Source organism: Macaca thibetana, chromosome 2 (genome assembly GCF_024542745.1).
Source record: "Macaca thibetana thibetana isolate TM-01 chromosome 2, ASM2454274v1, whole genome shotgun sequence".
In the NCBI taxonomy this organism is placed as follows: Eukaryota; Metazoa; Chordata; class Mammalia; order Primates; family Cercopithecidae; genus Macaca; species Macaca thibetana.
The window spans coordinates 106,577,785-106,602,829 of NC_065579.1; the positions used below are offsets into that span (position 1 = coordinate 106,577,785).

General features: G+C 57.9%; 2 protein-coding genes across 4 annotated transcripts in view; both read right to left on the reverse strand.

Annotated features, from left to right (window-relative positions):
• RPL29 (ribosomal protein L29) overlaps positions 1-25,045 on the reverse strand; it is a 344,283-nt gene that overhangs the window by 221,722 nt on the left and 97,516 nt on the right. The gene's annotated exons all lie outside the window — the stretch shown is intronic.
• LOC126948637 (twinfilin-2) lies at positions 6,996-24,918 on the reverse strand. Of its 3 annotated transcripts, none has more exons than XM_050780749.1 (9): positions 24,586-24,918; positions 20,615-20,692; positions 17,834-18,012; positions 17,345-17,440; positions 17,030-17,134; positions 16,772-16,897; positions 15,825-15,975; positions 15,567-15,688; positions 6,996-10,229 (listed from the first exon to the last, which is right to left on the reverse strand). In XM_050780749.1, exons 1-9 carry the CDS (start codon positions 24,608-24,610, stop codon positions 7,134-7,136), a joined length of 3,978 nt encoding a protein of 1,325 aa, XP_050636706.1. In that variant the 5' UTR covers positions 24,611-24,918; the 3' UTR covers positions 6,996-7,133. The 3 variants fall into 3 exon arrangements, with proteins under 3 accessions (XP_050636706.1, XP_050636703.1, XP_050636705.1); XM_050780748.1 differs by lacking the exon at positions 6,996-10,229 and adding an exon at positions 14,520-15,109; XM_050780746.1 differs by lacking the exons at positions 15,567-15,688; positions 15,825-15,975; positions 16,772-16,897; ... (3 more) ...; positions 20,615-20,692; positions 24,586-24,918 and adding an exon at positions 11,437-12,187.

Consider the following 25,045-nt stretch of genomic DNA (forward strand, 5'->3'; position numbering starts at 1 on the left):
ACATCTGTCTCTTATCTTGCCAAGTCCAGTGGCCAGTTCTGTCTTCCTTTGTTGGATCTCAGTGATATTTGCAGTGGTTGTCCTTGGCCTTTTTGAAGCTTCTCCTCTAAGCTGTACCACTAACCTCTGCTGATTGTTTTCTCCCTACCTCATGAGCTGGTCCTTGTTCCATTTGGCTGGGTCTTCCTGTGAATGTTGATGGCCCCACCAGGCTGGTCTCTTAACTGTACTCAACTCCCCACCCAGCCCTGGGCTTTTTTTTTTTTTCTTTTTTTTTGAGACGGAATCTCGCTCTGTCGCCCAGGCTGGAGTGCAGTAGCCGGATCTCGGCTCACTGCAAGCTCCGCCTCCTGGGTTTACGCCATTCCCCTGCTTCAGCCTCCCGAGTAGCTGGGACTACAGGCCCCCGCCACCTCGCCCGGCTAGTTTTTTTTGTATTTTTTAGTAGAGATGGGGTTTCACTGGGTTACCCAGGATGGTCTCGATCTCCTGACCTTGTGATCCACCCGTTGCGGCCTCCCAAAGTGCTGGGATTACAGGCTTGAGCCACCGCGCCCGGCCCAGCCCTGGGCTTTAAGCTGCATCTGTGCACTGCCATCTATCCCTGAGTGTCAAACAGGCACCTCCAACCACACAGGCACGGAGGGCACCCCGAGTCTGCTGCCCCTCCCTGTCTGGTCTTCTCCTTTCCTTATCTGCCCAAACACCAGACCTCTCCTGTGGAAATCAACCTTTTCCCTCCCATGCACACTACTAGCAAGTCCTCTACTAGCAAGTTCCACCTCTGAAGTGAATCTCAGGCCAGGCCACATCTCATCCCCTCCTCTGCCACCATCCTCGTCATGCCTCCATATGGCATCTGCCCGACTCACCCCAAGAGCAGCCTGAAAGATCTTTTAAAAATAAAATCAGAGGCCGGGCGCGGTGGCTCAAGCCTGTAATCCCAGCACTTTGGGAGCCCGAGACGGGCGGATCACGAGGTCAGGAGATCGAGACCATCCTGGCTAACACGGTGAAACCCCGTCTCTACTAAAAATACAAGAAAATTAGCCGGGCGAGGTGGCGGGCGCCTGTAGTCCCAGCTACTTGGGAGGCTGAGGCAGGAGAATGGCGTGAACCCGGCGGGGCGGAGCTTGCAGTGAGCCGAGATCGCGCCACTGCACTCCAGCCTGGGGCACAGAGCAAGACTCCGTCTCAAAAAAAAAATAAAAATAAAAAAATAAAAAATAGGCCGGGCGCGGTGGCTCAAGCCTGTAATCCCAGCACTTTGGGAGGCTGAGACGGGTGGATCACGAGGTCAGGAGATTGAGACCATCCTGGCTAACACGGTGAAACCCCGTCTCTACTAAAAAATACAAAAAACTAGCCGGGCGAGGTGGCGGGCGCCTGTAGTCCCAGCTACTCGGGAGGATGAGGCAGGAGAATGGCGTAAACCCTGGAGGCGGAGCTTGCAGTGAGCTGAGATCCGGCCACTGCACTCCAGCCCGGGCGACACAGCGAGACTCCGTCTCAAAAAATAAATAAATAAATAAATAAAATAAAAAATAAAAATAAAATCAGATTATGTCCCTACCCGGCAGAAAACTTTCCTGGGTCTTCCAGTCACACTCAGATTAATTCAGGCTGGGCATGGTAGCTGATACCTGTAATCCCAGCACTTTGGGAGGCTGAGGTAGGAGAATTGTTTGAGCCAAGGAGTTTGTGAGAGTAGCCTGGGCAACAATGGGAAATCCCATCTCTACAAATAATTTAAAAATTAGCCAGGTGTGGGGATGCACACCTGTATAGTCCAGCTGCTCAGGAGGCTGAGGTGGGAGGATCGTTTGAGCCCGGGGAGTTGAGGCTGCAGTGAGCTGAGACTGCACCACTGCACTCCCGCCTGGGAAAGTGAGACCCTGACTCAAAAACCGTAGGCTGGGCACGGTAGCTTAGGCCTCTAAGTAATCTCAGCACTTTGGGAGGGCAAGGCGGGTGAATCACTTGAGGTCAGGAGTTTGAGACCAGCCTGGCCAACATGGTGAAACCCCGTCTCTACTAAAAATACAAAAAATTGGCCAGGTGTGGTGGCACGCACCTGTAATCTCAGCTACTCAGGAGGCTGAGGCAGGAGAATTGCTCGAGCCCAGGAGGCAGAGGTTGCAGTGAGCCAAGATCATGGCACTGCACTCCAGCCTGGGTGATAGAGTGAACTCCATCTCAAAACAAAACAAAACCCTAAACTCCTCACACAGGCTGGCAAAGTTGGGATCAAGGTCCCATCCAGTTCTCCAGACCCATCTCCCATCCTACCCTTGTTTGTTCACTGTGGGCCTCAAATACCTAGGTTCTGTGCAACTTCCAGGCCCTGGTGTAAGCCATTCTTTCTCTGCCAGGATGCTTCTCCCCTGGATCATGGTGTGGCTGCCTCTCTTCACTCAAACAAGGGTCCCCAAGGAGACCCCCATTGAGCATGCCGGCTAAGTCTCACCGTTGCTTGGCCTCTGACATGACACCCTTCAGAGCTCTGGTCACCACCCACAGTGACTTTTCCCTGCTGGCCATTTGCCCTGTTGTAATGTCATCTGCCTGACGACAGGTGCCTGTCTTCTCACTTCCGTGTCCTCAAAGTCCAGCACAGTGCCTGATACATAGTGGGTGCTAAACATATGTGTACTGAATGAATGAAAAAGAAACCCAATGGCAACAGGTCAAGTTCACTAGAAAGACAGAGAGTTGAAGCAAAACCAAGCAGCTGGAGTTGAGCAGAGTCCTTTGACCTCGCCTCCCTTCTCGTAGCTCTAGAAACAGCAGCTGTTTTCTCCTCTCTGGACAGAGTTGGGCTGGCTGCCAGGAAGCTGGCAGCGGGCCTGGGGCACACACCCTGAGAGCTCCGCTGAGTCACAGTCCCATCAGATAAAACCATACACCTAGGCAGGCTACAGGGCTTGATGGAAACCACATCACCACCGAATCATGATTCGGTTCCTTCCTGCTCAGGAAATGGGCCTCGCTCAGCATTCCCAGCTCTGCTGCCTCGCAGGAGCTTTCAGGGCTTTCTATGGTCCCTCTCATTTCCACACCCAGGACCCCAGCACCTCCCTTCCTTCAAATGGGATTGTTTTCCTCCAGCCGGAGTAATGTTGCTACCTGAATGCTTAGGAAGATCCACTCCTCCTTTGTAAGACCCAGAAGCAAGGCACTCAGGCGCATGTGCCCCTCCCTGCTTCTTGGGGTTATGAGAACAAAGGACCAGGTGACCTGCAGGAAGTAGGCCGGATTTGTGAACTGCTTAAAAATGGGGGTTTGGGCCCGGCTCCATGGCTCAAGCCTGTAATCCCAAAATTCTGGGAGGCCAAAGCAGGTGGATCACTTGAGGTCAGGAGTTCGAAATCAGCCTGGGCAACATGATGAAACCCCATCTCTACTAAAAATACAATAAATTAGTCAGGGGTGGTGGTGCATACTTGTAATCCCAGCTACTTGGGAGGCTGAGGCAGGAGAATCACTTGAACCCAGGAGGCGGAGGTTGCGGTGAGCCAAGATCACACCACTGCATTCCAGCCTGGGCAACAGAATGAGACTCCATCTTAAAAAAAAAAAAAAGGAAGTTTGGCTTTTGCAAGTAACTCTCATGTGAAACTACAATGTCATGAAAGTTCTCTAAGGATATTTAGAAGCTGACGGCATTAAATAAGGTGTCCTAAAGGGAAAAGGGCAAACTGTATTTGAAATCTTAGTGAACAGACATTCCTCACCTTGAAGTTTTCCTCCTATCAGGTTGCCTGAGTCTCCTGCCTGCTCCTCTGCTTCCTCATCTTAGGGAGCACTCTCTGCCCTGGTCCTGCTCCCATAGAAAGCTGTTGCCCCAGCTTCATGTGCCTCTGATACAACCACATCTGAACCCTGTCAGTGCCCTGGGAGGGGTCCCTGGCCCAGAGGATCATTGGGTGGAGAGAGAAACACTGAAGCCGCATCAGTTGAGGGTCCTGCGTGTAAATCCCATCACCTAATAATAACTGAGGCCCTACTCAGTGTTTCAGACCTTTACCCATTTTTTTTTTTTTTTTTGAGACGGAGTCTCGCTCTGTCACCCAGGCTGGAGTGCAGTGGCCGGATCTCGGCTCACTGCAAGCTCCACCTCCCGGGTTCACACCATTCTCCTGCCTCAGCCTCCCGAGTAGCTGGGACTACAGATGCCCGCCACCTCGCCCAGCTACTTTTTTTCTTGTATTTTTTAGTAGAGACAGGGTTTCACCGTGTTAGCCAGGACGGTCTCGATCTCCTGACCTTGTGATCCGCCCGTCTCGGCCTCCCAAAGTGCTGGGATTACAGGCTTGAGCCACCGCGCCCGGCCCCTTTACCCATATTATATGAATCCCTCCAACATCCTGCAGAGTAGCGCTGCTCATTCCCATTTATAGAACAAGCAAGTTGAGGCTCCAGAAGGGGAGGTCATCTGCCTGAGACAACCCAAATGGCAGAACTGGGAGGCAAGCCCAGGCAATCTGGTCTGAGTCCTGTCTCTTTCCTGGCCATGCTGATGGGCAAGGATGGCTGCCGCATGGAGAGCCTGGAGCCATCTCTGAGCACCCTTCCTGATTACAGTACAGAGGGCGCTGCCTTCCACCTAGCCCCACTCTGGCCCAGCTCCAACCACTTCCTGAAGGACCTCAGATAGTGGTGCTCGGCTTCTCTGATCATGTAGACAGCACACAGCCAAGTGCCACAGACCCCCCCGACTCACTCAAGCCGAGCCCAACAGCCCCCCACCATGGCCCGCGTGCTTCCTCTCCAAATGCTCTCCTGAATCTCCAGCCCCAAAAGCATCAGGACTGTGAAGGTGGGCGGGGGATGGGGAGATGGAAGGTCCACCAGGAACTACCGGAGGGTAGGCCTGGCAATCCCAAGAGAGGCAGGTTTGCCTTGCCTCTCACATGCAAAATACAGTTCCTTGAATGGGACTCTGTTTCCAGCTTCCTGTCCCTACCCCTGATTGTGGCCAGAATAGTCTCAGAGCCACTCAACAGGGGACTCCCCTAGACTCCAGCCTGGGGAAAAGGACTGTTGTTTTCTTTTCTCTGCAGGCAGCCAAGGAAGGATGACAGGTTGGGTCAGAGCCCACGTGGGGCACGGGGCTTCTGATTGGTAGGTCAGAGACCTTCCTTCTTTCAGATGAGCAGACAACAGGGAACTCCAGTCCACTACAGGAGCCCCTGTACCTAAGTCAGAAAGAGGACGGCAGCCTAGACTTCCCCACAGCCATGTCCTGGGGAGTGGGGCAAAAGCAAGCCTCCAAGGGCTGCCCATGACCAGCCCACCAAGTTAGCTGTCTGCTGCCAGCTCCAGCTCTCCCCTCCAGAGGCCCTGAGTGGATGAGCAGATCTCAAACCGGCCTGAGCTGGCCAAACTGGGCTCCAGCTCTGACCTGTCAGCCTACATATTTCTCCCCTGTTCCTCAAAGGGCAGGTTTGGCTGCGGTAATGGTGTAGGCTGCCCGTCCAAGAGAAGGCCCCTCAGGGGCTCCAGGCCTGACATTCCTCATGGCTCCACACAGAGTGTGGAGGAGACCTTGCTGAGGACAGACCCTGACCTCTCCAAACACTGGTCATCAGGGCTCCCAGCTCTATCCTGAAATGTACACTATCAAATATAGAGGCTCATACCTGTAATCCCAGCACTTCAGGAGGCCGAGGCAGGAGGATTGCTTGAGCCCAGGAGCTTAAGACCAGCCTGGGCAACATGGTGAAACCCCGTCTCTACTAAAAATATAAAAATTAGCTGGGTGTGGTGACACATGCCTGTAGTCTCAGCTACATGGAAGGGCGAGGTGGAGCACCTGGGCCCAGAAGGTTGCGGCTACAGTGAGCTGTGATCCCACCATTGCACTGCATTCCAGCCTGGGTGACAGAGCAAGACAGTGGCTAAAAAACAAAACAAAACAAAAAACCAAAACAACAACAACAAAAAAAGGCCAGTCTTGGTGGCTTATGCCTATAATCCCAACATTTTGTGGGGCTGAGGTGGGAGGATCACTTGCATCCAGGAGTTTGAGACCAGCCTGGGCAACATAGTGAGACCCTGTTTCTACAAAAAAATAAAACATTAGCTGAGTATGGTGGTGCACCCCTGTGGTCCTAGCTACTCAGGAGGCTGAGGTGGGAGAATTGCTTGAGCCCAGGAGGTCAAGGCAGCAGCGTTCATGCCACTGCACTCCAGCCTGGGTGAGAGAGTGAGACCTTGTCTCAGAAAGAAAAAAGAGAGACAGAGAGAGGAAGGAAGGAAGGAAGGAAGGAAGGAAGGAAGGAAGGAAGGGAGGGAGGTAGGGAGGAAGGAAGGGGGAGGGAGGGAGGGAGGTGACTTGCCTAGGTATCCCTTTAATATCAGAATGGAGAGACCCAGCAAGTACCTGTAGATGGAAAGAGAAAGCAGTGGATTCTCCTGTCTGTGGCTCCCAGCTCCCTGCTGCAAGGATGCACCCACAGGCCTTCCTTTCCCCAACCTGAACCAGCCTTCTCCGCCTGGCACAGGCATGGCCACCAAAGGGCACAATCACCCCTCCACCCTTGCTGCAATTCATTCTCCCCTTCCATTTTGGAACGAACAGTCCCCAGAGCTGCTGCCGCTCAAGACTTTGCTGAGTGCCAGAAAGGAACCAAGCCTGCAGTTTCTCTGCCCTCAAGGCATTCCAGTCCAGTAGGTGAGGGAGACAAATACCTGAGACCCGTCAACAAAGGGGTGCTGCCAAGTCTGTCAGGGGCTGCCCGGCTCTGCATGGGAAAGGTAGGGCCGGGCATTCTGGGCGGGACTAAAAGGGGCCCCTGCTCTCTGGGAAGGGCCAAAACCACATCCAAAGACCATCATCAGACTCCCCAGAGAACTGAGCTTAGCAGCTTCCTCCCCTGAAGACCTCTGTCCTGTCTTTATGGCAATTTTCCCTAAGCTGCTTCGTGGAGGCCTGGAGAATTCTCCCTTCCCTCCTCCTGTCCATGCCTCCAGTGAGCTCAGGATTAGCCATCTAGCCTTCGGCAGCATTTATTGAGTGCCTGCTCTGTGCCTGGTGTGGGGTGAGGGAGGCAAGCAGGGGAGGGTCAGAGCCAGGCAGGCAGAGGTGAGGTGAGCGTGGAGGTGGCGCCGTGCAGGATTCCAGCTCAGGGCTATTCAGCTGTGGGTCCCTGGCAGAAGTTCCGGTTATAGAAGTGGTGGTTGTCTCTGGTCAGGGCCATGCCCAGCTGGGCCCAGAAGCTGCGCTGACCGCTGGGCTGGTGGGGCCAGAGGAGGACACTCTGGCGGCAGAGGCGCTGGCGCAGCCGCACATAGCGGGAGCGGCGGCCATCGGGGCTCAGGATCACCAGCACCACGACATCTTTGCGGTCCTCCAGCAGGCGCTGCTGGGCCAGCAGGAAGCTGGCACGCAAGAGGCCACTGACCCGGTCCGTGTGGGCCAGCACAAACAGCGTCTTGCGGCTGCCATAGACCGAGGCCCACAAGTTCTCAAAGAGGGTCTTGCCAGGCAGCCAGTCGCGCTCCTCCAGGCACAGGCGGAGTGCCCAGCGCCCACGGCGCTCCTCCAGCTGCCCCCGAAGCTCATTGTACACCCAGTCTGCCACTGCGCTCTGTGTCTTATCAAAGACCACGAAGGCATCATAGGGCAGGGCATCCTCACCTTGCCCACTTTGCCGCCCCCGCCAGGGAAGCCAGGCCAGGCACAGGTGGAAGCAGTACCAGAGGTCCCAGCCACAGAGGTGATGCAGCATGGGCACGCCCAGGCCCAGAGCCACAGCCAGCAGCGAGAGGGTGAAACAGTCCCAGGAGAGGGCCTCGTCCAGGCAGAGGCGCAGGTCCTGCGCAAAGATGCTGAGGCCCTGGAGCTGGCCTGGACTGCCACACTTCACCCGGCTGGGCAGACCAGGCACGGCAGCCTGCACCTCCAGCAGGAAGTCTATAAAGGCCGCCCCACAGGCACAGTGCAGAGGGTTGGCGCTGACATCTAGTATTTGCAGGGCACTCGCCAGGGGCCCAAACCAGGAGGGGTCCACTGTCTTGAGGGCATTGGCACTGAGGTTGAGCTCTCGAAGCTCCTTGGCCTTGGAAAAGAAGCCGGGGTCCACGAAGCTGATGCTGTTGCAGCTGACGTCCAGCCTCCGGAGCCGCGTGCCAGCGGGAAGGCTGCCATTGGTCAGGGCCTTCAGTTGGTTTCCCGCCAGGTCAAGGACTTCCAGTTTGGGTAGGTGGATGAGGTTCCCCCACTTAAAGAAGGCCAAGTAATTGTCACGGAGACGCAGCACTTGCAGGCTCTTGGGGAGTTTGTCCAGGGTGTGGGGCAGGAGGGTGTGCAGACGATTCTGGGACAAGTCCAGCCAGATCAATCCACTCAGGCCTTGGAAGAAGCGCAGATAGAGGTCTCCCTCGGCCCACATACGGCCCAGCGCATTGCCGCTGAAGTCCAGGGCCCGCAACGACGTGCTGCAGAGCTGCTGGGACACTTGGCTGTGGATGTTGTTGTGGGCCAGGCTGAGGTGGCGCAGGGTGCGCAGGTGGGCCACGAAGCTGAAGTTGTGGCCCACGCCCTGCATGCCAAAGGGCTGGCTGTTGTAGCTGAGGTCCAGGGCCTCCAGTCGCGGTAGCTCCGTGAACGAGTGCTCGTGGTACAGGTCCAGCTTATTGTGGGACAGGTCCAGCACCTGCAGACTGGTCAGGGGCAGGAACTGGGAGCCATTGACTGCCTGCGAGATGCAGTTGTGGCTCAGGCGCAGGCACTGCAGGTGTGAGAGCTGGGCAAACATCTCCGGCCGCACGGTCACCAGGTTGTTCCGTGATAGATCCAAGGTGAAGTTGAGGGTGCTGCAGTTGGGCCTGAAGTCTTCAGAGCTGGGAGTGTCCACTGGGGCTGGAGCAAGGTCCCCAGGCTGCAGCCAGACCTTCTCCCCTCCATCCACCTCCTGCATGGTGGCTGTCAGCTCTGAAGCTCCACTGATGCGGTTGTCTGACAGGTCCACATAGCGCAGGCCAGGGAAGGCCCTGAAGATGCCAAGCTGGGCCTGGCTGATGAAGTTCATCTGCAGACGCAGAGTCTGGAGCACAGGCAAGCGGGCCAGTGGCCGGAGCGTGGTCTCATCGAGTGAGCGGAAGAAGATGCCGTGCATGTCCAGCTCCTTCAGTGCGACCAGGCTCCCGAAGGAGGGGGCCAGAGACAGGTGGGCAAAGGACACCCTCTTGTGGTAATTGAAGGACAGGTTGAGCTGGCGCAGCTGTGTTAGGCCCTGGAAGGCCTTGGTTTTGGTGATGCATTTGTAGAGGAAGTTCTCACTCAGGTCCAGCACTCGGAGGTTTCCAAGCCCACGGAACCAACTGGCATTCAGCCAGGAGAGAGAACTGTCCTTCAACACCAGGCCTTCAAGACGGCTCAGGTGGCTGAAGGTATCGGGATGTAGCTGGGGGAAGTGACGAGGGCACTCCATGCAGGGGTTGGGAGCGTGGTCGCAGCGGCGGCAATTTCCGCCCACATCGAGCACACGCAGGGCGGTCAGATTGGCCAGGTCCTCAGGCGCCAGTTTGATGATGCGGTTGTAGGACAACAGCAGATACTCCAGGCTGGAAGGCAGGTTGCGGGGCACCACAGTGAGGTTGTTGTACTTGAGTGACAGGTGGGTGAGGTTGCCCAGGCCAAGGAGGGCACCTGGGGCCACCTCCAGTTCCTGCCTGCAGGGGTTCTTGTAATAACAGTTGCCATCCATGAATAGGAAGCGCAGGCTATGCAGGCTGGCGAGGCTGTCAGAGTCTAGCACCAGGATGTTGGTGTGGCTGAGGGACAGGGATATGAGGGATTTGGGCAGCGCAGGCACAGTCGTGATGCTGTTGTAGCTCAGGTTTAGCTCTTCCAGGGTGGGCACAGCCAAGAAGGTGCTGGGCTCGATGGTCATGTGGCAGGGGAAGTGCATGGGGCTGAGGCCAACCGGCGGGCAGTTCCACTTGAGGTTGAGGCGCCGCAGGCTGGGCAGGCGGGCAAAGTCAGAATCATGGAGGTGGTGGATGCGGTTGGAGGACAAGGAAAGGCTGGTGACGTTGCCACGGGGTGCTGCCGCGGAGAAGTGGGGCACAGACTTCAGGAACAGCCAGTTGCAGTTCACCAGGCCGTGGGGCTGGAGCTCACAGGGTAGGAAGGCAGGCAAGGTACCCAGGGCCAGGGTCGTGGCCAGTACCATGGCCTGCACCAGGAGAGACAGAGGGTGCAGGGCGCTGCAGCAGAAACCCTGTGGGGGTAGGAGGGCTGTGTGAGTGGTCGGCCCCCAGCTCCACCTCCACCCACTCCACTTCATGGGCATCGTCCAACCCCTCTCCCCAAGCTCTACCTGCAGAAGTTCTTCCCTGGCTGCCAAGCCCCATTCCCATCCTCCATGGCTTGTGGGGAACCTGAACTCGGTCTCAGACCATCTTGGACTCAGAATTAGGCCTCAGAACCAGGACTGAGACCTAGAATCCAGACTTATGATCTGGAGCTTTCACCATAACCAATCCCTGGTTATACAAGGCCAGGCAAGGTGGCCCATGGCACCCGCTGTCTCTCCCCGACTTTCCCTTCCTGCTCCTGAGCAAGGTGGCAGCTGGCTTCCTCCCCTCCAGCTGCCCTGAAATCCGCTCTCTGCCCCCCACCAGCCTCCCCACAACCCCTTCCTTTCCCTTCAGCCAAGATCCAGGCAGGCATGAGAGTCTCCCACTATGGCCCGGGCCGGCTGCCTCCCAGAGACCCTGGCCAGCGGGCACTGCACAGCTCCATCACTCTCTGCCCGTCTCACCTAGCCCGAGAGCCCTTGCCCTACAGGTCAGAACAGATGGAAGGAGGGGTGGCCAGCAAAGTGCCAGACAGAGCCAGCCCCAAGCTGCAGGCCCAGTGAGACCCAAACCCAGGCTCCAGACCCAGCTGTGTCACTGCCTCAGCCTCCTCATCCCCTCTGTGGGTTTGGGTCTCATTGCTCAGAAGAGGGCTTCAGTGGCCAGGCGCGGTGGCTCACACCTGTAATCCCAGCAGGCTGAAGTGGGCGGATCACCTGAGGTCAAGAGTTCAAGACCAGCCTGACCAACATGGAGAAACCCTGGCTCTACTAAAAATACAAAATTAGTTGGATATGGTGGTGCAAGCCTGTAATCCCAGCTACTTGGGAGGCTGAGGCAGGAGAATCCCTTGAACCCGGGAGGTGGAGACTGCAGTGAGCCGAGATCAAGCCACTACACTCCAACCTGGGCAACAAGAGTGAAACTCTGTCTCAAAAAAAAAAAAAAAAAAAAAAAAAAAGAAGAAGAAGAGGGCTTCAGTTCTGATGTCTTCAGGATTCAGTGAGTGTCCCCAGGGCCATGTGGGTGACAACCCGTCACTGTTGCTTGCAGCTGCCAAGCCCACCTCTTTCCTCACCCCTTCCCAGGATATTCCCTTCCCCAGGGGACTGAGAGCTGTTGTCCTACCATGCTGGGGAGCAGGGGCTTCTCCAGAGGGTCTGGCGGGTAGACTGGACAGCAGCTGCAGGGAAGGATGCTTCACACTTGAGGTCCCTTCCCACGGGGGCAGAAGCGGCTCAGAGAATAGAGGAAGTAAGACTTTTATACCAGCCTAGTAGCTCCCCCTCCACTCCACCCTGCCCATGGTGTGGAGGACAGGGTCCCATGAGTCCAAGGCCATTTGCATAGTCAAATGGCAGACAGCTCCTTCACCCCTTCCTCTTTCCACTCCCCTCTCAGACAGCCAACATCCCATGAGGGCCTCACATCTGTCCTCTACCAAGCCCAGGGAGGAGCGAAGGCCCAGAGCCCAGGCGGAGAGCAGGGAGAGATGGGAATTTGGGGTAGCACCAGTAGCGGTACACCTTGCTGGGCAATCCCCATTCTAAGAGGACTCTTCCACCCTCAGGTCTTGGCTCCCGCACCACAGCTGGTGCCCTCAGGACAGCGGCTCCCGACTTGTCCTTTCCTGCCCTTGTGGGCACCATCTCCAGAGTTCTGCAGGGCCTCGTGTGTGGAGGGCCAGGGTGTAGCTTGAGCGGGAGGCTGGGTTGCACCTGCCTTCACCACAGCCTTGCAACCTCTTCCGGAAACAAGACCTCCTCCTCCGCATTCTCAGAGCCCCTGGGGCCCCATCAGAGCACACATCACATCACTCCAGATGGGGCTCCTAGGGGCCAGGTGTGCGCTGACCCAGTGGGGCCCCCAGCCGGTCCTCCCCATCAGTTCTTCCCATACTCCTTCTGACCTAGGTGACAGGACTCAGATTCCTCGGGCCCAAAGCCTCAGTTGACCCCAGGCCCCTCAGCAAGTCCTGCTGGGTCCACCATGCTGAAGGGTGTGCCCACAGCCCACTGCCGTGTCCACCAGCCTCCATCCTCTCTCCTAGACCCACGCCACCACCCTTCTGGCTGTCCTGCCCTGCTGTCCACCCTCCAAGGGCTGGTCACATTCAGCCCCTACAGGAACCTAAGTCACACTGGGTCCCTTCTCTGTTCAGACCCCTCCCTGGCTGACTCTGGAGTCAAAGGCACAGTCCACAGATGGCCAACAAGGCCGTATGGGACCTACCTTCCGCTGTTCCCCTGAGTGCTCTCCACGATCACTGGCCTGCTTGCAGTTGACTGAGTAGCCCCTGGGCACCCTCCTGCCTCAGGGTCTTGGGATGTGCTGTTCTCTCTGCCTGGAAACTCTCCCAAGTCTCACATGACCCCTCCTTCGCCTCCATTATGTCTCTGCTCCCATGTCACCCTCTCAACAGGGCCATCCAGCCTTCTTAGAAACCTCCCACCCCAGATCTGGCACTCCTAAGCTCCTTTGCCTGCTCTGTTTCTCTTTGTCCTAGCATTTTTTAACTGCTAGCACAACGGATCACTGATCTTTCATGGTTTATTGTATATTGTCTTATTCCTCTGCTGGAATGTCAGCTTCATGAGGGTCGTAATCTTTTATCTGCATCCCCAGGATCCAGTGCAGTGCCCAGCACATAGCAAGTGCTTGATATCTGCTGAATTATGTGTACCCAGCAGTCAGCTCTGGGCAGGCATGGATAGGGCGTTTCTGAGTGAAGGCTGAATGAACGAATGAAAGAATGAATGAACAAATGGGGTTGCTGCTGGGAGGAGGCAAGGCTGTACATCTGCCAGCCTGCTCCCCGCAGGCCCACTCTGGGTGGGCATCATGACAGGCAGGCTCCAAAGTGCCAGGCATCCAGCTAGCTCAGCAGCAGGGGGCGATGGCATCGTCTTCCTGCCCACCTGGGAGCCAGCGTTTAGGCTGGGCAAGGACAAGCCTCCTCTGGATCCTAGCTAGGGTCTGGCTCTCCTCTCTACAATTCTAAGGGCTTGAGCAGGGGCTCAGAAAGGCACCAGGGATGGAATGTTGCCCTGAGCCAGGAGGGAGAGCAGTGCCCACTCAGCAGCTGGGCTACAGGCATCAACCCCATGCTTCCACTCCTGCCTGCCCGCGGCGGAAGGCACCTGCATTCGCTCCCTCCATCCACCTCTCAGAGGCATACACCAAAGCTCGGGCTCCTGTGGAGCCCCAAGCATGAGACTTTCCCAGAGTCCCTTGGACCAGGGACCCAGACCCCCATACTCAGCAGTAGCCCTGCCTCCCTTGGAGGCAGAAAACCAGAGAGGCCAGTAAGCTGACAGAGGGGTCTGTACACACACGTACAGACCCACGCACATGGACACACTCGGCTTGGAGACACCAATACCGACGTCCACAGAAAAACCTGTCCTGGCCTCAGCCCAGGGAGGCTGGGAAGCCTTCGGGGAGGAGCCCTTATCCCATGTGGAAGGCTGCATAAAATCCCTGTCAGAGATCCTTGTCCTAATTCCCCAAACCTGCAAACACATGACCCCAAAGCCCCACATAGAGTATGGCAAAAGGACTTCACAGATGTGATTAAGTTACCCATCTTGAAGAGGGTAGGTGGTGGGGGCGGGGAGGGTGAATGCAATTACAATATCCCTTATGAAACGGAGACAGAGGGAGATTTGACTACAAAAGGCCACGGGAGCCCAGAGGCCGAGGGAAGCAGAATCAGAGATGTCACCTCCGGCTTTGAAAGTGGAGGAAGGGGCCCCAAGTCAAGGAATACAGACAGAAAAGGCCAGGAGATGGGTTCTCCTGAGGGGCCCAGACAGAGTCAGCCCTGCCAACACCTCAGCTTTGGCCCTGTGAGACCCATCTCAGTCTTCCAGCCTCCAGAACTGTAAGAGAATACACTTGGGTTTCTTGTAAGCCACTAAGTTGGTGGTAATTTGTTACAGCAGCCACAGCAAATGACCATACACAGATCCCTCATGTCACAGTGGAGGCGCGCCTGCCTCTCAAGCAGGGCTCCTGTTAACTGGGAGACCCGAGTGAGGCTGCGCACCCCCTCACAGGCACAGCCTCTCCCACACACCTGGCGACGGAGTGCTGGGGCTCCACCTCACAGGCTAGCAGTCCCCTCTCCCCTACTGGGAAAGGACAGTTACATGCACAAGACTGCCCAATTCCCAGGGCCAGAGGCGGTCTCTCAGGGCCAAGCACAAGTCTTGATTTAAAAATATTTTATTCTTTAGAAAATACAGCATTCAACCATCCCAAACTGCAGTGACCCCTGCCCCAGCCCTGACTGACCCCACCTCTTGTGGCCAAAGGTTTTTGGGCTGTGCTGGGACCCTAGTCTCAGCTCCCCAGGAGGCCAGGTTCATGCCAGGCCCCTGACCCAGCCCCCTTAAGCCAGCCAGGCAGGGTTCCCGGACACCCTGGGAACACACATGAGATGCAGGGACAGCAACAGGGAAGGGTCACAAAATGCCAGCCCGGTGGCCCTCGGACGCTGCAAGTGCGTTCAGCCGCCAGCCCTCCTGCCCTCCTGGAAACACTTTCCTGGAGCCCAGGAAGGAGGACGGTGGCAGGGAGCGGAAGGCAGGCAGCCCCACAGTCCACATGTGGCCGGCCCTGTTCCAGCCTCCTAGCTGTCATCCCCATTTTCGCCCGGGCCACGGATGAGGCGCTTATGGCCCCGCTTGCCCCCTGGACCCTTGGGCTTGGCGAAGGCCTGCTTGAAGGCGTGTTGCTTGGGGTGCACCTCGTCGTAGAGGAACTCCGCCGTCAGCTCTGCCCCATCGCCAATCTCAATCTGCATGAGGCAAGGCAGTGGTCACTCCAATGGGAGGGGCTCTGACACATACCACCCCTGGTAGGCCTCACTTCTGGGGTACCCCTTGATCTCACATCCTAGCCCTGGGGTCTCTTGGGGTCTCCCCTTGAATCCCCACCCGGAATGCCACCCCCAGGAGAACAAGAGCTTCGGGCCTGCTGCCCTGCATGCCTTGGACTCTGCTTGCCGGAGTCACTTCCTCCCTGTCTCCAGGCCCAGGGAAAGGACATGACATGTGGCCAGGACTTGGACTTTTCTGAGCCACCAATCAGCTGGGCAGCCTTGGGCCATGCGTGTCACCCCTTGGGCCTCAGACGCCCTGTGATCAGCACGGCAGCAATGGTTCCTGCTCTGCCGTCATCTCAGGACCCCAGCGCGTCACATGGAGATTGGGGTGATAGGGTCTAGGGAGGCGAGGCCCTGGGGAGGGGCCTACTTTCTTGGCGATCTCCAGATGGAAGTCCTGCTCCACGGAGTCGAGGAGGCGGCTCTTGCAGCTGGAGTAGAGCATGCGCTCCTTGATGCTGCACTTGTACCCCGGCATGGAGTAGATGAACACTGTGGGGGGCAGGAGGTGAGCCTGGGAGGCCTGGGAAACCTGCTGACCTTCACACCCAGAGCGGGCCTGCCCCACTGCAGACCAGCCCTGCTTCCACCCAGCCACAGGCTTGGCGGCCCTGCCATGGCCACTCACCTACAGACTCAAGGGGGTCGCCCTCGTGGGTGTGCTTGTAGAGGAAGAAGTGGTAGCGGGCAGCATCTCGGGGCACCCGGGAGGGCAGATGGGCCACATCCGTGGGCTCTGTGTGCACCAGCTCTATGGTTTCCCGCTCTAGGTCCAGCTTCTGCCCAGGGCCAAGGGAAGATGGGAGAGCACCAGGTCGGGGCGGGCCCAGGCCCCTCTCCCAAAGAAGCCCTCAAATAGGATTAGCTGGTGGCAGGAGCCTGATGTGACCTCCCTCTCCCAAGACTCCCCTGCAATGGCCATCACTCTATGGGGGTCCCTTTGAAGAGGCCAGTCCTGGGCCCAGCTCCAACTCTGCCCCTTTGAAGGTTGTGCTATAGAGGGAACTCCCAAGGGTAGTAAACGGTAGTGACTCCTGGGACAGGATGGTGTGGAGAGTCTCAACTTCAGGGAGATACTGCCACCGGGCCAGCCCATCCTCAGAGGCAAGGCCTCTGGTGGAAGCACCTTGGAAGGGAGGAGCCATTTTGCTTGAAAGGGGCAGCCAGAACGGCCAGGGCAGAAGGACGCTGCCTAGGGAAACGGGGTGGTCAAGGAGACAACACAGGGAATCTGGGACAGGAAGGGGCTCGGGACTGAGGGGTCAGTGTGACCCCAGGGGTATGTGTGGAGGGCAGAATGGGGCAGTGTGCTCATGGGTGTACCTGTGTATGAGCAGGGCCTGGGGGACAAGGGACCTGAGCGCATCTATGTGCACACAGTGGCTGCGCCCGAGGCGGAATAGGTAGGGATCAGGGAGGGGTGGGGTGGACCATGTGTTCCCGTGAGCACATGGACGAGCTGAAGGGGACAGGCTGCAGGCTGATGGGGTGGGCACTCCATGCACACCAGCACATGTGCACGGGCAGGAGTAGGGGTTGCAGCAGCGTGTGCCAGGGTAGGGAGCAGGCACCCACCAGCTGGATGTAGTTGACCATCTTCTGCTTGAGCTGCTGGAGTGCCCGTTGAGCCTCAGGCTGCAGGGGGAAGGCGAGGCCCTGCAGAGTCTGGTGCTTGCTTTCCACACTGATCTCTGTCTTCACCTATGGGTAGGGGAATGGTGAGGGAGGCCCTCACCGGCGCAAAGCAGGGTGTGACTCCCAGGCAGCACAGGCTGCCATGGGGCCAATGTGACCCTGAGGGCTCGAGGCTGGGGCCTCTGCTACCCAACCCACCTCGTTGATGCGGATCTGCTGGAGCTCTCTCTCGGCTGAGGTCAGTGGGGCAGGTGCTGCACAGGATGACAGGTGTTTCTGGTACCCAGCAAAAGAGAGGTCGTCCTGCGGGGGTGGGGGTGAATGCAGAGCTATAAATGGGCACCTGGGGGTGGGCTAGAGGAAGCCCACCGAGCACCCCCGCTTGCAGTCCTTGGACTCCCCCAGCGCCCCCATCTTCCTCCCAAGGCTGGCACTGGCTTGCTCTTTGACCCTGCACAGTGACCTCTCTGTGGGCCCAGGACCGTGTCCCGGTAAGTCCTGGCTTAGGGCTACCTTCACAGTCCCGAAGAGCTCATCCTTGATGTGGCCACCTCCAAACTCCTTTTTCACTGTGGCCCGTGTGGCCGCATACAGCATCTTCAGCCGCACCTGAAGGGCAAGGACCAAACCATGAGAGGCCTCTGGGCAGGGCTGCCTCTCCCGGAACAGACAGGCACCTCTGGAGCCACCCGGTAGGCTCATTGCACTGGCACACCCGGCAGAGGGCCAAGACGCAGCAGGTGGCTCCCACCAGCAGGGGGAGCCCTTGTCCAGCCTGACCACCGCCTCTGGAGCCAGGCTGATGTCTGGAGAGCGTGAGGTACCCAGGCTGCAGGCACAGGGCCTTGACCCTCTCTCAGACTCCCTAGGGCAGGGCCTGACAGCTCTTCCCCCATCCTCCAGGGGCAGGCCTGTGTCCCCTCTTAGATCCCCCAGGGCAAGGCCTTGTTGTTCAGTTCGGCCCCAGCTCCCCTCCTCACTCCCCACTGGCCCAGGACTCACGGGGGAGTTATCAGGCGACCAGGCAAGGAAGAGCCATTCGAAGCCCTGAGCATTCTGTGAGTCGAGGCGGTAGAGCAGGTAGCAGGGCTGCTGGGCGTCCAGCAGTGGCAGCACAGCCCTGTCATAGTCCTGGTCCCAGCGGCCCACCGGCTCCTGCGAGGCACCCAGCACGAGCTGCTCTGGGGGCAGAGGCCGGGTGAGCAGCCGCTCCCAGCTCCCACTGCACCTCCCGCTGCGGACCTCCAGCCTCGCCGTGGCTGCCCAGCTGGCTCAGAGCTGCCGGCTGCCCCTCACCTTCCCTGGAGACCCCAGGTCCCAGAAGTGTGAGGCTGTGTGGCTGAATGAGTGAGCAAGGGAGGGCACAAAGCTGCCACCTGGGGGCTGCCCCCCTGCACATCCCCAGCGCATGCATACCCGCCCCACCCGCCCCCCCCCCCCCCACATACACACGCGCAGATCACCAACACAAATAGCCACACAAAGACACACAGCTGTCAGCCCCTCACAGACACCACACCCCTGGGTGCTCCCTACCCCACCCCACCGCACAGCTGCTCAGCCCACAGTCTCCACGAAACTGCCTCCTGCTCGCCTCCTCCCCTGGGGCTCCAGCAGAAGAACTGCAGCAGACCCCCTCAGGACAAATGTGCTGAGGGACAGATCACAGCCCCAGGCCACAGGGACCTGCAGGGGCAAAAGCCTCTGGGGAGGAGGAGCAGGGGCTCCTACCAGACCCTGCATAACCAGACATCCTGCGGCTACCTGCCAGCTGCAGTCCTCTTGAAAATGTTACAGATCCAAAGCAGCTACCATCTAAGTGCCTAGGCCCTACAGGCCTGCCAGCTCCTTGGCTGAATGGTGCATCGAGCTGCACTTGTAGGCTGGGACTTCATCTGGGCACCAGACACCAGCCTGGGTATACACAGGTCCAGCCTGGAGCAATAACTGGGGCAAAGGGGCAGGCAGCCTGGCTGGGGGTCCTGGTGTCAGTCTACCAGGCTCTCCTGATGGGGGCAGGGGCCCTGATGCCTGGACACCCCAACAGGCCAGGCCCTTTGAGGCCTCGGCCTCCTCACCTGCCCACCCAGAACTCAGACAGGATCATAGTCACAGTGACTTTGAGTAGTCATGGCCTGTGTTGGCCCCCACAGCACTGTCCACATTGCTGAATTTGTTGCTAACATTTTTAAACTGGAAATTTTTACATAAGAAGTGGAATCCTCAGCCTCTCTAGAAAAATCAAGCCCTCTGGCCACACTGGGGCCACCCTCAGTTGGAGAAGGACAGTGGCTGCCCATCGGAGGCCTGGACCCTCCTGGGCACTCCCAGGTACCCCAAAAACTGTCATGCAGAACTGAGATAAAAGTCAATCCAGAGATTCCTCCTGCTTAAAATCTGCAGGGACGGCCGGGTATGGTGGCTCAAGCCTGTAATCCCAGCACTTTGGGAGGCTCAGGCGGGTGGATCACGAGGTCAGGAGATGGAGACCACGGTGAAACCCCGTCTCTACTAAAAATACAAAAAAATTAGTCGGGCATGGTGGCGGGCACCTGTAGTCCCAGCTACTTGGGAGGCTGAAGCAGGAGAATGGTGCGAATCCGGGAGGCAGAGCTTGCAGTGAGCCGAGATCGCACCACTGCACTACAGCCTAGGCGACAGAGTGAGACTCCATCTCAAAAAAAAAAAAAAAAAAAAAAAATCTGCAGGGACATCTTGTCTGGGAGGCAACAGGGAGGGCAGAGGATTGGGGTCAATGAGTGCAACTGCCTCTTTAAGGGTGGGGTGGCTGTGGCCTGCCACTCCAGGAGGCCATCACCAATATCCTGCCATAGTGACCCCTGCCCAGTCTCTGAGGGCATCAGAATTTGGAGTACCTGGGCAAAGCACGACTGAGGCCCTAAAACTTGGAATGGCAGACCCTGCTTTGAGCCAACTCAACGCGCGACAAGTCAGCTGAGCACCGGGCCCATTCGGGCAGCCATCCAAAGTACTCGCTGTTGAATGGCTACTGAGGAGAGCTGGGAGGACCTCTGGGGAGCCTGGCCCACACCAGTCCCAAAGTCTGTACCCCTCACCCAAAGGGGCAGTCCCTTGGCAAGGAGGAAAGGGGAAAAAATGTTCTCTGTCCTCTGACCTCCCAATCCTCCTCAGTTTAATCCTCTGCCTCCCCAAACCCTCCCCACTTCAGGCCTCAGCTCAAGTCCCAGCGCCCCCAGCACTGCCCTCTATACAGCTCCCAGATTCTCAGGGGCCAGGCCAAGACCCAGCCAAGCCTAGAACCCTCTCATCCTGCTCTCAGATGAGCCAGACACTCGTCCCTTCTCCCCATCATGGGAGCACTTCCAAGAGAAGGGTGCAGGATCTCCTTAGAGCTCCCCTCGGCCAGCAGCTGAGCCAGGCCAGGCCACAGATAGGGGTGGGTGGCACCAACCACAAGGGGTTGGATTCACTTATCCCCTGCCCCTCTGCCCAGCCCAGCTCGGCATTCTGACCAGGCCCATGTGAATACCCATGCAGTCTCTGGGAGGTGGCAGGACCCCAGGACAGGGCTCTGTTTGCTGACCCCAGCTTTGGCTTCCCGCTCTGCATAACAGAGGTGACAATCGCACTCACCTCTGATGCTGCCCTGTGAGGCTCTCCTTTGTCAGGATTTCCTCACACTCATTTCCAGAAGGGGAAATTGTCCCCAGCAGGCCAGGGGCCAACATCTACCTTCCCCCACCCACAGAGGCAGCAGAGTCCACCCCCAAGCCTATGCCCTGGCCTGTGAGGGGCACTCACCGTCCTCAATCACAACCTTGATGAGCCGCACAGAGCCAGCCCGTGCCTTGGCAAAGAATTCCTTCAGCTCTTCCGTGGCTATAAGAACAAGAAACATGGTGGGGGATGAGTGGGCAGAGTGGACAGAGACGAGTATGGGGCCTGCTCTGTCCCACAGGGTCTGGTGGCTGAGCTGGGAACCAGGTTAAATACAGCCCCCCATGTGACTGGGAACCTGAGACAGCCACTGAACACAAGCTCCCAAATTTAGCCAGCAGAGGTGGCAGGCGAGTGGCCTGCTGGCTGGGATAGGTCTGGTGATGGGGCGGGGTGGGCAGGGATGGGACAGCTCATCAGAAGATGGGCAGGCTCTGGCGTAAGCCAGGCCAGCCACAGTGAATAGCCTCCATCTGCCCCCTGCCCCCCAGGATGGCTGAGCTCTGGGCTGGCCTGGACACACTCAGCATGGTCATATACACAGACAAAGGAACACAGACAAATGCCCCCACTGTGTAATGACCACTATGTCCATTCACACACACACACACACACACACACAGAGTTCAATCCAGCATGTGTGAATGTAACACATGACATGGATGTGTGACAGAGGAGCAGAAATTCAAACACCCTCATACATGAAAACACGCTCAGTTGCTTAAACACAAATGGACACACACATTTAGATACGCAAACACACAAAGAGATATAGTCCCCAGCTTGCTAACACGCACACAGGCAGGCAAGTGCAGAGCTTGGCTGAGACGTGTGTGCAGGCAACTGGATGTATCAAAGTGTACACAGAAGCACATGGACACACATGACACCCATGTATGCAGCCCCAGTCCCAGCCCTCAAGCCAGACTGTCTAACCCTGAGACCCTGAAGAACCACAGCCAGCCCAGACACAGCCCTGTGGGGGGTGGGGCGACAAGACGCCTTTAACCCTCAGGCAGTTGGGGCAGCTTCCAGGAGGAGTGGACCCCGGAAACTCACTAAGAGACTCCATCTTGGTCAGGTGCGGTGGCTCGTGCCTGTAATCCCAGCAATTTGGAAGGCCAAGGTGGGCAGATCACCTGAAGTCAGGAGTTCAAGACCAGCCTGGCCAGCATGGTGAAACCCCGCCTCTACTAAAAATACAAAAAATTAGCCGCACATGGTGGCTTGCGCCTGTAATCCCAGCTACTTGGGAGGCTGAGGCAGGAGAATCGCTTGAACCCGGGAGGCAGAGGTTACAGTGAGCTGAGATCACACCATGGCACTCCAGCCTGGGCAACAAGAGTGAAACTCCACCTCAGAAAAAAAAAAAGAGAGAGAGACTCCATCTTGGCCACTGGGCTGTAGAGCTGGAAGGTAAGAGCCAGTGAGTGACCAAGGACCCCAGGGCAGAGATGAGGACCATGGTGAGAGCCAGGGAGCCATAAGTGGTGGATCTACTAGTGGACAGGGAAACCACCACGGACCATGCGGGGAAGGTCCCTGCTTGGGTCCCTGGGTGAGCAGGGCTTGGCCAGAGTGACCTTGAGGCTGCCCAGGGGTCAGGGGAATTCCATCAGGAACACAGCTGGAGGCCTGAGGTCAGAGAATATTTATAGGGCTAGGACTGGGCAACTCAGGGGCGGGGGGGCCCTTAGGAAAACAAACTCTGGTCATGTCCTCAGGTGCCCCCCTTGCAGTGTGACCGTTAATCTGAGACCTCAGGCTATGCACCACCCTCCAAGGCCACTTGGTGGGCTGGGGCCCAGCTGAGCTCAGCAGACCCTTAGGGCTCAGAGAAACATGGCATGGAACTGTAGGCAGGTGGACACCGTCCCACTGGGCCAGGACAGAACTTTCCATTGGCAGATCCCAAGCAGGTCCCTGAGGCCCTAAGCCTGGCCTCTGGGGCTCCACCTCTCCCTTAGCTGGGTGACCCCTGACCTCTCTGAACTTCAGTGTATAAAATGGAGATAATAGCCCCAAACTTGGCAGGGCTGTGGTGAGGAATAAATGGGAGAAAGGGCTTGGCAATGGTGGCCTCTACTAATAACAATTAATCTTTTATTACGATAACAACAGCAAGCTGACTGTGCTGAGCTGCCTCTTCTATCTGCCCAGACCTTCCCGGAAGGGAGACCAAGAAGCTCCCCCAAAGGACAGGCCGACGGGCCCCTTCTAGTGTTACCAGGGCAAACTGACACCCCAGCAGGGGAAGGCACACCTCCCTGCCCACCCCAGCCCCAATGCCTGCCCAGCCGCCATCAATAATCCAGAGACCAGGCCTGGGACACCTGAGCCTCTATTATCAATGATTCATGAACACCCTCCCTCCGACTCCAGTGAGCCTCACGTTACAGGTCCCTTTCCTGCCCTGCTCTGAGGTCAGCAGATCCACACCTATGGTCAGGACAGGGCTGGCACTTGGTCCTCCAGGGTGGTCTCTCCTGCCAACTCCCCCAGCCAGAAATGGGAAGGAGTGGGCTGCTCACAGGCGGAAGGAGGACTGGGGGCAGCCCAGTCCCCAGTGACCCCCTCAGTGGGCCTGTCTCACTATGGGTAATGAGGGAGTGAGGCAGCAGGGAAGGGGTATGGGGTGGCTAACTTCCTGGGATCTCCTCCACCAGGGCTGGAGGCCGGGAGGCAGCAGCTATGACCAGACAAAGGGGAAGGAAGAAGCTGGCCACGAGGCAGTTCCCTCCTGTGGGGCTGAGTCATGAAGCCCGCCTGCCAGCTCCTCCTGGAGAAAGGCTGGCCCATCTGGGAGGCCTGGCCCTGACCCAGGCCCCTGCCTTCGCAGGGCCAGGGAAACCTTTTCAGGGCAGCCCAGCCACCAAGTGGCCACAACCGCACCAGGATTCAGGTGGTCAGGCAGGTCGATGGTGGCAGCCCCAAGCAGGTGATCCTAGTGCCGTGGGAGGGGTGGCTGATGGCCAAACCAGCCAGGCTGTCTGGGCAAACAGCCTGGGCCTTCCCCACAGGCCAGGCAGCCCTCCCAGGTCAGTGACAGATGAGGACACTGAGCCCCAGGTAGAGTCAGGGCACCTGGCTCCTGGCCATTGCTTCTCTCACAGCCCGTCCAAGAAGGAAACTGGGACCCCTGGGGGAGGGGGTGTGTGATGCTAGGGGATGGTGAAGCTTCCTAGGGATGGGGGGGGCGGGGGTGGGAGCTGGCCTGGATTATTTAGGGCCAGGACTCTCCTCCACAAACCCCATATCTGGACCTCTTCCCTGTCTGCAGTCTGGAGCTGGGATCTTCCAACCAGACTGAGACAGGCTCAGAAAGTCACAACGGAAAATGGGAGGGAGGTCAGAGGTCAAGGTCAGATAGGCAGCTTTCTCCATCCCACTTAGCAGTCTCTGTTCTGGGTTTTCCCCAGCCTGGGGAGAGTGAGTGTCCTGGGAGGAGCAAAGGTCAGGGTCCCCTCACACATACACAAACTCATTCAAGTGATACAGACACATGCGGTATATGCATCCTTGGCAACAAATGCACACTGAGATGCGCTCCAACTATGCACACACACAGACACCCACATACATGTGCACACTGCCATGAAACACTGATGTCTAAAGAGGGTCCTATGCGACCTACAGTGTCCATTCAAACAGCCACAAGTGCCAGTGCATGAATGACCCTTAGATGTGCACAAGGGAGTCACATCGAGAGGTGCACACGTAGGACTGTACACGGAAGACGGGTACACATGCGTGTACACCCACTACAGGAAAGGAACAAAAATATACAGATGGGCACACACAGCCACATTCATCTCCAGGTAGGCACACAGATACTTCCACCCCAGCTGTGTACGTACATGTACACCCACTCCCAGCTATGCACACCACGTCCGTACTCCCCCAGATGTGCCCACCCCAGGCGACCCACGGCTGCAAAAGAGAACAGGAAGCTTCTCCCGGCTGGTGCGGGGTGGAGGGAGGGGCCGAGAGCCGGGGAGGGGGCGCTTCCGAGAGCCGAGACCCAGGCCCCCTGCCCGCCCGCCATCCGCCCTCACCGTGGATGCCCGTCTGGTGCGCCATGGCTCGGCGCTTCGCTCCGTCCGCGCCGTCGGAGCCCTCCACTTGACCCTGGCCCGCCTCCGCTCGCTGGACCAAGACAGGAGAAGGATGTGGCGGAGGCTGTCGAGCCTCGCGCAGCTTCCCGGGCGGTGCCGCAGGACCCGCCCCCAGCGGCGCCCCGCCCCCGACAGGCGCGGCCGGGAGGCGGGGACTCGGAGCCGCGCGTGCGCGCAGCCTGCGCGTCGTTCCGGGTGGGTCTAAGGCTGATTGATCCGCCGTGCGCACGCCAGCGCGTTCCTCTGTGGCAGGAGAGGGGGCCTGCGTGTGACGGAGCGTGCGTGGGAGGACGCGCGTGTGTGTGCGCCCTGATCACGGTGGTCTGTGGGTGGGGCGGATCGTGCGCGCGCGCCCGACGTGTGCCCCCCCAAGCCAGGTGGGTTTCCGAATAGGAGGGGG

Bases quoted from the DNA above. Each gene is read 5' to 3' on its own strand.
- LOC126948637 (XM_050780749.1), bottom strand. From the start codon at position 24,610: ATGGCGCACCAGACGGGCATCCACG. The intron at 17,135-17,344 runs GTAGCCCTAAGC...CCACCCCCGCAG, and splicing joins AGCTCTTCGGGACTGTGAAG to GACGACCTCTCTTTTGCTGG. The intron at 15,976-16,771 runs GTGGGTGCCTGC...GGCCCTGGGCAG, and splicing joins TGGTCAACTACATCCAGCTG to AAGCTGGACCTAGAGCGGGA.